This window comes from Artemia franciscana, chromosome 18 (genome assembly GCF_032884065.1).
Source record: "Artemia franciscana chromosome 18, ASM3288406v1, whole genome shotgun sequence".
NCBI lineage: Eukaryota > Metazoa > Arthropoda > Branchiopoda > Anostraca > Artemiidae > Artemia > Artemia franciscana.
Window position 1 is genome coordinate 35,623,578 of NC_088880.1, and position 14,145 is coordinate 35,637,722.

Below are 14,145 nucleotides of genomic sequence, written 5' to 3' on the forward strand. Positions count from 1 at the left end.
CCCCACGCGCAAAAAAATATACGTAAGTGCCCTAACAGAAAGACCTCTTGGATATCCGTCCAGTGCCGCCAGATGAATAGCAGAGGGAATAAAATACGTAGTCTGAAGAAATTAGGCTTGATTGCAAGGAAACTATTTTCGAAGGCGAATTTTCGATTGTTCAGAGAAATGCCAAATGTAGAAAGTCATTGAAAGATACAACTGAATACAACTAAAGGTAACTACCCTTATCACGCGAAGGTCTGGTCTTGTTACTGATTAGCGGCCCAATTTGTGAAAGTGTTTTGTTGTTTTTACTAAAAAGCGAATTTTCGCATAATTCTTTATGTGTAGGTGGGGTAGGGGCATATCTACGGCTAAACCATTGTATCAATACCGAATTCCTTAAATATTCCATAAAATATTCTAGTTACAAATATCAAGCTTACTTTTATTATGATATTATAAAATATATATCAGCTCCTTATGTACCAAATCAAGGCACGTACGCCTTACGAACGAGGACTGGAAACCGGACACCCATGTCATCAAGTGCAGACGCTCCGGTGATCCTGAAAATATCGCAACGAAGCAATGCCATAAGAGCCTCCCATTGCCGTCCGTTGAGGAAACAAATGGTCAAAAAAAAACTTGGCTATAGGCCACCAAGTTCTATTTAGAGGCTCTTGGTGGATTCAAGCATTATTGCAGAGGCTGGGATGAAGACTGGTTGTCAATCGTTGAACAAACAACTTCGGGCTCCTGGAGCCAAATATTTCGTAGGATGCCGACGCTATGAGCTAACGACTTGCACCAGGAAAGAGGCAGGAGCTAGTTTTCTATGTTCGATTTAGTTAAAATGGAGATGAATAAACATGATTATACTGCTTTGGATTGATTTCTTCCATCCAGACATTAGTTACTTCCGAAGTAATATCTGGTTTTTCTTGGGTTTTTTGCATACCTGAGTATCAGAAAGTCATTGTAGTATTGTCGGCGAATGCCAACAGCTCACCAGAGTCGTTATCATTACCTGAAGTGTTCTAACCACAGCATAATTTGCACAACCATAACGTCGTAAAATTAGGTCATTCACATAGTTTAGAAATAAAAGGTGAGCTATGATCAATCCTTGGGGAACACCTAAGTTTACTAAGGCATAGTTCAGGGAGTTAATATCACTTAAAATGAATTAATGCAGTTTTTCAGACCAGTTATTATTGAAAAAACTAAATGAACCCTAAAATGTTCTGGGGACTAAAAATTTCTATCAAACAATCATACATATTGAAAAAAAATTGTTCATGCCATGTATGAATATTCTCTTTAGTATCACATGTTTATATATCACAAATAAATCTCCGTGTTTTATGGCTCTATAGTAGATCTTCAAATTATAAAAGACATGAGAATTATATAGAATATAATACTACAGCAAACTTGAATTCTCTGTCTAGGTCTGACAATGATCAAAGAGATAAAGACCTATTGATACATGGACTGGCCATTTCGATGTTGCACTTAAAACTATATGATTATATCAAAAATTCATTTATTTGTTTCCATATTACAAAAGATAACTGTTACTGAAATAAGCTATCCAATTATACGTAATTTTATCACATTTCATTCACCGGTGGCTAGACACTATCTGACAAAAAGAAAAAATCTTCTGAATGAATTTTCCTTAGAAGGCGTTCCATTGCAATTTTAATTTCTCTCTCTTTTGCTATTCTCAGGAAGTAAATAACTAGAAATTTACAATTATTCAGTAAACTGGATTGCAGTTCAAACCCATTGCAATCAATTTTCTGCAAACACAATACTCATTTGAAAATGTGTGTAATTTCATAAATTACACATTCCAGTAGATTCATAAAAGTAGCAGAGATCAAAACTAAACCATTTTTTGCCCCTAGCCCCATCTTAGGTCTACTCATAATTGAAAACTGCTTGCATTTCTAAAAGCTTGCATTTATTTCCAAAGTATGAAGTTTTGTCTGCAGTGCCATATTTTCGTCAGTGTTGCCACATTGAACCGTGAAAATAAGAAAGCATATACACTTAGTTGAATTTGATAATACTTTTTGTCCGTAAAATTCAAACAATAACGATTTATTGATTCCAAAAGACGATTACACTTCAAAGGAAAGTAAAAGCTTCTTAAGCTGGCATGTCTCCTATTTTCTGCTCATTTTCATACTTTCTTTTTTTTAAGTTGGCACCCACTATAACCAAAATTGTAAGCAACCTCATATGGGTGTCTTTTTCACTAAAAACTTAGCTTGCATTTTTTGTAGTTTTCTAAGATCTTTCTTGAATCTGATTACAATATATATATATATATATATATATATATATATATATATATATATATATATATATATATATATATATATATATATATATATATATATATATATATATATATATATATATATATATATATAAATTATTTTCTTTGAACAATCAGATTTCATTTTAACTGTCCTTGGCACTTTCCAAGTACCAAGCGGAATTTATTTTAAAGTTATAAGATGGCTATTTAATGGTTTTACACATGGTATAACTGATTTTACTGTATATAGTAAAATTAATTAAAAAAAAGTAGTAATATATAATTATAACTAATCTTATTTACAATTTTTTGTAGTTCTCTTTTAAGATAATATTAATTTCGTGTTTGTTGTTTTAAGTTTTTGAAGGCTTATTTTCATAGATTTAATTTGGATATCATACAATGAATGATAATTGTGGTAAATTAAATCTATTTAATATTTAAATCGTTTATCTTTTCATCCTTAATTTGAATATGTTTCAAACATAATTATTCTTTCTTCTGCAAGTTCCTTACGTTTAACGATTTCTCTTTTCATTTATTAGCTTTATAATCACATTTTCAACGGTTTTTGGCTAAGTAAACAGGTTCAGGCGTGTCATAACAAATTATTTTCGGGGGGGGGGGCAACTTAAGAAACAATTTGTAAATATACTAAAAAATAATGATGGATTGAGGAGTACCGACCCCCCCCCCCTCGTGTACGTGTCTGAACTAGTTGATTTTTCAAGTTCTTTATGGCCTGAGATGAAGCACTTCCATTTGAAATTCAGGTATATCTATAACAACCACAATTACAGTTAAAACCTCAAATGAAACACAGAGATTCATTTTGGAAACCATCGAAAACCCATTTAAGATTGTGCAGAACCTTTTTCTTCAGGAAGGAACCAGTATATATAGTCTTTCGAATTATATATTCGAAAGAAAAAAGCTTTTCATTTCAATTTCTGTGGTTTAGGAAGAAACTAAAATTGAGGTAATTAAGTATCTTTTACGCAAACCTAGGGGGGCTCCCATGTAATTTTGAGAAATATCAGTAATTTTCATTAAAAAAATATCATTTTACCTACAAAGTCGCCAATTTTCTTAAAAAAGAAAGATTTTGGGGAAAAAACAAGAACAGGTATGGATAAAACCACACCAGTGGACCTGTCTCATCTCATTTTTATCACTGAAAATATCATATTTAAATTAAAATATAATCAAAATAAATAAGGAATCAGGTGGTCTGCCACCTGAGATACACTGACAGTAAAAAAAATCACTTTCAAAACACTGCAACACAAAAACAATGTTTCATCACTTGAACGTTGCCACCTTCAGTCAGGCCAACCAATCGAAAATTGCCACACTAAGTTCAAGGCTAAGCCTGTAATAAATCAAAATCATCGCTGACTTGTACCATAGGCACCGAGGTATCATCTATAATAGCCCGGGCTTTAGGCTCGCATAATCCTGTTTCTTTAAGACGCCATTCCCAGTCCATTTTTTGCACGGCGTGGAGGGATTCCGCTTCGTTATGATGACGTAGCAACATAGACTCCTAAAAAGGATTTTAGTAAATTTAGTATGTTAGCTTTGACAAGTTATAATAGTAATTGAATATAATGGGGTCATACTAAAAGTAGCTATTATGTGCATGCTTCACATGTAGTTTCTTAAATCCTCGTTTTTATTATATGAAAGGTATAAATTATGGAGTAATTTGAATAATATTGAACGCTGTTGATGACCGTGAAAGAAATAAAGAAAAAGAAAATTCTTAGGTATGTATTATTTTTTTTTTCTTTGAGGAAAATTAATTCAACATTCGATCCATAGAAGTTTCAAATTCAGAATTCAGTGTTGAAAGTACGAAGTTGGCCTTCATTAATGAAAACTATTTTCTCTTCTAAGTTAATCCATTATCTTTGTATGCTGATTAATGACTGTGGCTTCTAAAGATAATATTTATTTTTATGCCTAAGTTTTTCAGTAATTTTAATTGTGTACTGAAAGTTACTGATATTACAGCTCGTGTAAGACTATGAAAAGCAATTTGTTGTTGTGGGGCTACGTACTAACTTTTGACTCCCAAATCAATTTTCTTGTTTTATATACTCGGCTATTTTGTTTTCATTAACGCTAGTTTTCTGTAATCCTACAAACATAGAGAAATATCACCAGTTGTTTTATTTGCACTAGTTTCATCGACACATGATAAGCCGTGAAGTAATAATTTTTGTTCGTTTTAAGTTTTAAAATCGCTCTTTACTTCTTTCGGATTTTTTTTTTTTTTTTTTATCGGTCGTTTCAAAATGACAATTTAGTGTTGAAAGTACAGCTATGGCCTTCATAAATGAGGACTACCCTCTCTTTTACAGTAAAATTTAAGATCTTTACATTAAAACGAATTAAAACAATAAATAAACTTTTTTTTAAACATAGGTAGAGAGCAACACTAAAACCAAAAACGAGCAGAAATGACCACAGCAGGAGAGGGGGCTGTTACCCCTCTAAGCCTCCACATACAAGATTTAAGTTGCTACTTGAATTTCATTGAAATCATGCTGTAATACAAGATGCCAACCTGGTAACTGCAAATGCTTCATTTTTAATAACCAGAAGTATTTTCATGTTATCCACTCACCCCTTTGTCTTGAATCCTGTCGCTCTTTTGTCATTGTTTCTGAAGGTGATAAGGTACAAAACCCCCTTTTCTTATCAATAACTTCGAAGTTATTAAAAAATACTTTTTTAATTATATAAAACGAACATAAATTAGTTTGCAAGTATTTTTTTAATTCTGAGTAGTTGAATTTTTTTTTCTGTGAAAATACAAAAAAAAAAGGTATTTCAAAATACAGTATGCCAACCTGGTAACTACAAACGCTTCATCAATTTCCCATAACAAGAAGTATTTTCATGTTATCAACAAAAATACCCTAATATTTTGTTTTCAGTAAAGTGCCAGCAAGCAATTGAATGTTAATAGTGTGAGTTTGGAGAGCTCCATAAATCAACATTAAGATGATGAAGCAGCATGAGCTCCAATAAAAAGTCTTAAAGTCTAAAATATTTTATGGAATATTTAAAGAATTTGGTATTGATACATTGGTTTAGCCGTAGATAGGCCCCTACCCCATCTACACATAAAGTCTAAAAGTCTTAAAGTGAACATAGGGACTTAAAGAGATTGATATAGTGATTGATACCCCTTATAGTGAAGATAGGCCCCTGCCCCATCTACACATAAAGTCTAAAAGTCTTAAAGTGAACTTAAAATATTAACTAGGGTTAATACAACCAAAGATATTAGCTCTTAAATCCTTCAATATCTCACACTCGCACATTAATTTTCCCCACTTATCATCGACATTTTGCAAGGAAGACAAACAGCCTCCGAGTCAATCCAGTGACCTGACACTAATTTCTTTAGATTCCTGTTCAAAAAGAATTAGGAAATGGGGATTTTAGGAGTGATGGTCTAATTAGTTATTAGTAAATTTAATTACCAGAAATTATTAAATCAGAAGGGCTAATTTTCAGGCGCAAATTTGCAAATATTATAAAGTTCAATCACTACATAATATTAAATTATTAAGTTTCCAGACACGAAACTGAAAAAAAAAATACCTAGCGATACAACACTGTTAAATTACATTATTAAAATTTCAGATGTTAGCTGAGCAACTATCATAAAATGATTATAATTATTGTCAGACATTATACCATAAGTTATCGTCAAAATAAAACTATAATTAAATAAGTTTTAAATTTGATTTTCATATCTTAAATCGTCTAGTATCATCACAATAGACTATTAATTATCTCAGAACTCCAGATTCAAATGTTTGAAAAAAGTCTATAACAGATTTAATTGTTTTAGTAAAAAAAAAGAAAAAACCAAAAAAAGACAGACCTTAATTTTTTCCCACTTGTCATCGACATCCTGTAGCCAGGACAATAACAGCCTCCCTGTAAATCTGGATCTGGCATTAATCTCCTTGGCTTCCTGTTCAGGAGTGATGGGGTTATACACTTCTTCATCTCTAAGAATAGTACAGGCAGAATATGGAAGACTCTGATTGGCTGACGCTCGAGCTGCTCGGCCATGAACACGCAGGATCTCTTGCTCCACAGATAAGACTAATTTTTCTTTCTCAACTAAATGCTACAAATATAACCTTTAGTAAAATTTTATCCAGTTAATAATTTCTTCTTTTTTTTATTTTAACAAATATTAAAAACTTGAAACTTTTTTTTGTAGCACACATTTTGGAATAAATTTCATAATATTCGAATTGATGGAAATGTAGGCCTACGGTTCGTGGTACCAAATGGGAAGTGAGATCTGGACTAATTACGATAGGTTTGACTATTTCAATACCTTAAACACCTCCTTTTGATGTCAAGGGTCAACGTGCACTCCCCCCCCCCCGAAGTTTAAAAATGGTACTAATAATAGCGCCTGGAGGGTCAAACATGCCAACAGGGAACCCAGGTTTTGTTGGCCTATTCTCAAAAAACGCAAACTATGTATACACCCCTGGGTTTGTGCATTTTAAGTTATTGGCAGTGGCAATAGCAGAAAAAAAGTAACAACGGGCAAACAAATTATCTCTTACTTTAATTTATATGATATTTATTATCAGTTTTATAATGGTTTATTTATTTAGCTTTCCTTTAGCAAAAAAGTGAAAGTTTGCTAGTATTTTATTATTGCTAATTCACCTAAATCGCCATTGATATACCCGTCCATGTTTCTAATCATGGCAAAATTGTGTTTTCAGGCACCGGGTTTGAAGCGTTTTTTAGCGGATTCGACAAAGATCGTTTTCAAGTTCTCCGTGTTCAAACTGGTTTCAAATTTTACAAGGAAGAGCCAAATAGATTTAAGATATACCGGGCCATTTGTTTCTCCAGAAACTGTATTTGCTTAACATGGCAAGGACATCATAACAAAAATGTTTTTCCCTGGACCCATCGTTAATTTATTTCTATTTGAAAACTGCGACTTTCGAACTCTTGTCATTTAGTTGTTTCAAAATTATGAAGTTTTTATCGTAGTACCACATTTTTTTCAGTGTCAAGATGTTGAACCGCAGAAACTAATTAAGCAAATTTGAGAGCAATTTTTGCCCTTAAAAAAATTCAAACATTAACAATATGTCAATTCCCAAAGACAACTACACCTTTTTAGCAAAACTGCAGTTTTTATGCTTTTTGTTATCATATTTTTTTTAGCTTAGTTTCCACTGATTTTTCAACCACGCTTCTTCTTTGAATTTTACACCAGTTACTACCAAAAACCGCATAACTACATATGGAGTTTTTTTTCCTTTAAAATTAAGTTCCTGATTTTTCCAATTTTCAAATGTATACAGTGGCGTAAGGTTCCAGTGACTCAATTCAAAGAACTGGGTTTAATTTCCATTTTCCTTTCCTGAACCCTATTGCTGACTCTAGGTGGGAGCAAGGGGCTAGCTAAGTCTGGAAATTTCTACGGCGGTGGTGGAGCTCCAGGCAATGAGGCTCGGCCCTCCGCCCCTAGGCAGCATAGGAAATCCGTCAGCACAACTCAAAGCGGCGAAAGGGTGTAAACATCACTGAGCTTCACGCCAAGCAAGGTGATGGCAAACGCGCTCCGGGTAACCGCAAGACTGGGGACCTTGTGCTGAACGTTATCCCCAAGAAACGTCCAGCAAAGATGATGAATGTGATACAGAGCAAAAGTTTGGTCAAAGAATCCCCGGTTTCATGCGACGCGACGAGGACTTGCGTCCTCATCGAAATTGGGCTAGCTAAAACTACGATGATGAATGCGAAACAAAGTAAAAGTTTGACTACGGCATCCCCAGTTTTATGCAATGCGACGAGACTTGCACCCTCATCGAAATTGGGCTAGGTAAAACTACGATGATGAATGCGAAGCAGAGTAAACGTTTGGCTACGACACCCCCCGGTTTTATGAATGGACTTGCGCCATCGTCGAAATTGGGCTAGCTAAAAATACATGATGAATACAAAGCAGAGAAAGTTTTGCTATGGCATCCCAGGTTTATGCAATGTGACGAGACTTAAGCCCTCGTCGGAATTGGGCTAGCTAAAAATAAGATGATGAATGCGAAGCAGAGTAAAAGTTTGGCTACGGCATCCCCGGTTTTATGCGATGCGGCGAGACTTAAACCCTCGTCGAAATTTGGCTAGCTAAAACTACGACGATGAATGCAAAGCAGAATAAAAGTTTGGATACGGTATCCCCGTTTTTTTTTGCGATGCGACGAAACTTGCGCCCTCGTCGAAATTGGGATAGCTAAAAATTCGATGATGAATGCGAAGCAGAGAAGAAGTTTGGCTACGGCATCCCTTGTTTTATGCAGTGTGACTAGACTTTCACCCTCGTCAAAATAGGGCTAGCTAAAAATACGGTGATGAATGCGAAGTATAGCATATTTTGGCAACGGCATCCCCAGTTTTATTCGATGCGACGAGACTTTCGCCCTCGTCGAAATTAGGCTAGCTAAAAATACGGCGATGAATGCGAAGCAGAGTATTAGTGTGGCTACGACACCCCCAGTTTTATGCGATGCGACGAGACTTTGGCCCTAGTCGAAAAATGGGCTAGCTACCATCATATCAAGAAGATAAGGCTTAAATTGTGGCTGCTGGAACCTATGCTCGATAAAATGCCCCCTGACACAATCTTTTATAGCTGAAGAATTCTTACGAGAATGTGTCTACGGACCCACCCACTAGAGACGAAGTAGTCCAGGAAATCAAACTGCTTAAAAACCACAAAGTCCTGGAATAGATGGCGTCCCTGCTGAGCCGCTGAAAGCTCTGCCCGAGTCGACCGCAGATGAGCTCCATGAACTTGTTATGGATGTATGAGACAATGAATACATCCCCAATGAGTGGAAGACATCGATAATTGTCCATATCTTCAAAAAAGGAGACCGAATGGAATGTAAGAACTACCGAAACATATCCTCATCCCCATTGTTGCAAAGATATTCGCAATTATGCTTCTAATTAGATTCCAAGACACTAGAAACTCCCTAGCGCGACCCAACCAAGCAGGATTTAGACCGGGCATGGGCTGCAGTGATCAGATCTTTAGCTTACGACAGGTCCTTGAATATCCCTTCAAACGCCAAAAGGAGACAATCAAAATCTTCATCGACTTCATCGCGGCCTTTGACTCGGTCCATCGGTTAGCCATATTGGTCGCAATGAGAGATGACGGAGTCCCTGAGAAGATCATCAGACTGTTGAAGGCATACTACGATGGAACCATGGTCCAAGCTAGGCTTGATAGTGAGCTTTCGGATCTGGTCCTGATTGAGGAGGGTGAACGTCAAGGATGCTATCTGTCATCGACCTTATTCAACTTCGTTATTGATTGGACTTTCGCGTGCCCCTCGATAAGTATAAAGATGTGGAAGTGAGCCTGTCTTTCTCTGTCACAGATCTTGACTACGCTCATGATATGGGCATACTTGCTGAGTCCGTTACAGATGCCCAGGCCATGATTAATGAAGTAGCAAGCAGATCACTTTTGACTGGCCTCCAAATAAGTCTACCCAAGACGAAAACGATGCGACTGCTGGGATGAATAACACCCCTGTGACCCTAAATGGTAGTCAAATCAAGGACGTTCAGTCGTTCTAATACCCTGGTTCAATGATAAACGCAATTGGGGAATCATCAGAGGAGATCCGGAATCGTATATCCTCAGCATGGAACGTCTTTCTACAACTAAAGAATTTGTTTTGGAAACGTAGCGAAGTCTCTAAACACACAAAGCTCCGAGTTTACGAAGCCATGGTACTCCCTGTTTTTGTCTATGGATGTGAAACTTGGTCACTTAAAGCAGCGCAAGCGTCAACCTTGGACATATTCCACAACAAATGCCAGCAATACATACTAGGCATTTGCCTCTCAGACAGAGTTTCGAACGAAGAGGTCAGAAAAAGTGGGGATCTCCCACTTGTCTCTGATGTTGTCAAAATGAGGCGTCTGAGGTGGTTTGGCCACATCATGCGAAGATCAGAAGAGCATATTACCAAGAATGGCTCAAATGCCTTCCACTAGCAGCACGGAAGAAGAAAGCACTAGGAAAGAAGATAACATGGAAAACACACTTCGATTTTTCTTATCTTTTAGCGACAACAAATTATTTGTAACACAAAGATCTTTTGGAAGAATCAGTCAAAAAGTAACACTTTTGAAAAAAAATTGGAATTTCTTTGGTTTTCTAAGGAGAACCTTTGGAAACGTCAATTTGGAGGAAACATCAATTTGAGAAATTTAAGGAAACGTCAATTTGGCGAAAAACAGAGTTTCTGTAAAACCTAGAAGACTAAGGAATGAGAAAATGAATTAGACCATTCGATTCAGTGCTTTAAAGTATCGAGGACACCAAAATGATCTATCTATCCCAAGCCTATATATACATGGAAACCCAAGTTTAACCAATTTTCTTTTAGTTACTATAAGAAATATTGAGTTAGAACGTCTACGAATATTTTTATGAACAATGTTGCCAACAAAAAAAATTTAGAAAACCGTGAAACGGAGAAGAATTAGCGGAAACTAATTCCTATGAATCTGACAATGCTATTCACTTGTGAAAACTCAAATCAACAAAATCTGTTAATTTCCTATATTAGTGAGCTCATCAAGTTCTGAAAGTGACTATTCTGGTTTGTCGGAAAATGCAGTTGATGGTGACCAAGTGCTAGATGGTGTTTAAGTTACCATTTCAGGATATATGTTCAAGCTCCTTGTCACACTTGGGTGTGTTCAAGCTCCTTGTCACACTTGGGTGTGTTCAAGCTCCTTGTCACACTTGGGTGTGTTCAAGCTCCTTGTCACACTTGGGTATGTTCAAGCTCCTTGTCACACCCCATGCAGCTTCTCATTCTATCCAAGATGACAATAACACGATTCCCGAGGAGCTTAGAAGTTCAGGTGAAAGTTCATCATCATGGTAAGCAATTTAGGCATAGCCTAACTGTTTCATTTTATCTAAATTAGGCGCATAGTCTATAGAAATGCCGGTAGCCTATTTTACAATTTGATCGTTAGCTTACAAAGGAAATATTATAATTTTGGAGCACAATGGTATTAGTTTAGTACTATCACCTTCCATAAAGAAACACTATGAAATTATTTAGACTACTTTAAAAGAGTTCAATTTTCTGATTAGCTTAACTGATTATCAGGTGGGCCTAGCTAAAAAATAGACAAATCTGTAGGCATAAATATGATTAACTTTACCAACCCCCCTCCCCTATAATGGTTAAACATATAACCGGAATTATAAATCTGCAATTTTCAACCAAATTTAGGTTTTTGGCAGAATTTAGTCATTATAATTTTTCAAGCTCTTTCATAGCTCAATAATCATTTGTGGGGGACTATTCATTTTGAGCTCTTAAAGGGGCTAAAAGAGCTCAAACCAGACCATAGTAACCTATTAACCAAAAGCTTAACGAGGTGAGATTAAAATATTTCTAAGCTTAGAGCATTACTTCTCCCAACTGTGTAAGAAAACATATTTAATAATTTAATTTAAGCTTTATTTAATTATAATTTAAGCTTTGTTCATTTCCATCCTACATTTAATGGGCATTTCTCTTTATTTGGTATCATAGGGGTATCACGTGACGAAATGACTTTTCTTGTGCTGGAACATTGCATTGCAGACGACAACATTCCTACCTAGAGCAAGACAAGTGAGCCTTTTACAGGTGTCGCAATGGTTCCTTAGCCGAAAGCGCTAACTACAAATTGAATGGAGTCATCCTTCGGTTCAACTCTGCCATTCCAATCTCCAGCAAGAACAGAAAAGTCTCGGGGTTTTTCACAATTTTTTAGGACGTGTATGGTTGTGTGTGGTAGAATCGACTTATATCGACGTAGTATCGACTTGAGCAATTTAATGAATTAGTTTTCGTTTTTGAGGTCCTTGGTACTATAAATTTAAGGTAGCTGGCTATAGGTAGCCATTTGACGAAAACTTCAACATAACGTCTTATAAATCAGTAAATGAATGGCGTATTTCAGAACAAGCACAAAAAGGCTAAATTTACGTTATCGTCAAATAAATAAAACGACTAAAAATAGAATGTTCAATAGCTATATAAAATATTCGTACTCTGAATATTATTGAGGTTTAATATCCAGGGGAAATTATTTAACTACAAAAGCTCCACAAAGCGGAGTCACGAAAAAAATATATAAAATAAAAAATAAAGAGGGAGAGTGAGTTTATTATACCATTCAACAAATCAGGGCACAAAAATACCTATTTATGAGTGGACACCACAGGGCAAAGAGAAGGAGGTTTACAGCAGCTAAATACTCTTGACCTCTTCGTTGCAAATGAACTTTAAGAGCAACCAGGACAATTAAGTAAGTAATTAAAACGTTATATTTACCTGCATGCGGAGTTTGTATCTCTCCTTTTCTTGCTGAGTGAATAACTCCTGCATTGGGGTCGAAAGATTCTGGGGAGTAGACAACATTGCAACCGCCATCCGCGAGGAGGCATTGCCAGCTAAGACGTAAGAACATCGGTTCATTAAATAATCTTTAAATCCTTGGGGAGGTTTGATTTTTACGGGAATCAAATTTCGTCGCTTATGCTCAATCTGAAACAAAAATTTTACACATATTTTCACATGTAATCGAGTGAATACTGTCAATTATCGTGACTCTATGGGAGGGGTATTGTATTTTCAAAAATCTAGAGGGAGCAAATTTCTCGTTTTTTTCAATAGCTACTACTACTAATTATAAAGATTCACCGCAGCACCAAGCCACGTGTGGCCGACACAGCTACACACGCTTCTCCTCCATCCCAATCTACTCAAAGCCTTCCTCTTTATACCCTCCCAGGTGGCTTCCATTTCCTTCAAATCTTTCTTTATGACATCCTTCCACCCCAATCGCGGACGATCTGCTTTCCGTTTAGCCCTAGACGGTTGGCCGAAACGGACAGTCATTCTTCATCCACAGAACGTGCCCTAGCCACCTCAAACTTTCTCTTATTATAGCCATAGAAAGCAGGATTGAACCACACTTTTCATACAGTCTATTCTTTGAAATACGGTCAGTCAGCCGGGTACCCAGAACAATCCGTAGGCAATTTCTCTGGAAAACATCTAGTAAATTTTCATCTGCTTTTCGGAGCGCCCATTCTTCAGAGCCATATTTGACCACTGTCATCACTGTAGCTTCCAATATTCTAATCTTGTTTTGCAGACTTATCTTTCTATTCTTCTAAACTTTTTTTAACTTTGAAAAAACACCCTGAGCCTTGGCTATTCCACTTTTAACTTCCTGACTGCTCTCACCTTCTTTACTAATAATACTACCAAGGTAAGTGAAGCTGCTCATTTGATCAATCTTTTCGTTACCAACACCAGCTTTTCATCTTCACCTATTCCTAGCCTTAGTGACTTAGTCCTATTAATATTTATTTTCAAACCTATTCTAGCATCCTGAACTCGCAAAACCTCTAAAAGCTCATTCATTTTGCTAACACTTTCATGCTTAAATCACCAGAATAATTTAAGGCCAGGAGAGCTTTTTCTCCACATTTGATTCCGTGGTCTCCCATTGCCTTGGCTGTACTCTTTTGGCAATACCATTAAAATGATCCACATAAAAGAGGATAGAACACAATCACGATTAGGCCCTGATTTAACACGAAACCGACTGCTAACCTCATTTCCTACCTTAAGTGCAGCAATTTTGTTCTAGTACATAGCACTAATCACTTTTATGTATTTGTCTGGTATACGATACAAAGATTAAAGACCTTTGCTAAAGCT

The 14,145-nt window shown here is 36.1% G+C and overlaps 2 protein-coding genes across 2 annotated transcripts in view; one reads left to right on the forward strand and one right to left on the reverse strand.

The window, feature by feature from the left end:
• Positions 1-14,145, forward strand: part of LOC136038948 (uncharacterized) — a 470,704-nt gene that overhangs the window by 318,515 nt on the left and 138,044 nt on the right. The window lies entirely within an intron of this gene.
• LOC136038946 (ankyrin repeat domain-containing protein 12-like) overlaps positions 1,515-14,145 on the reverse strand; it is a gene marked incomplete in the record, with an annotated part of 83,613 nt that continues 70,982 nt past the window's right edge. The window contains 3 exon segments of the mRNA XM_065722454.1: positions 1,515-3,863; positions 6,222-6,473; positions 12,748-12,960. Coding sequence (XP_065578526.1) covers positions 3,684-3,863; positions 6,222-6,473; positions 12,748-12,960 — 645 coding nt within the window.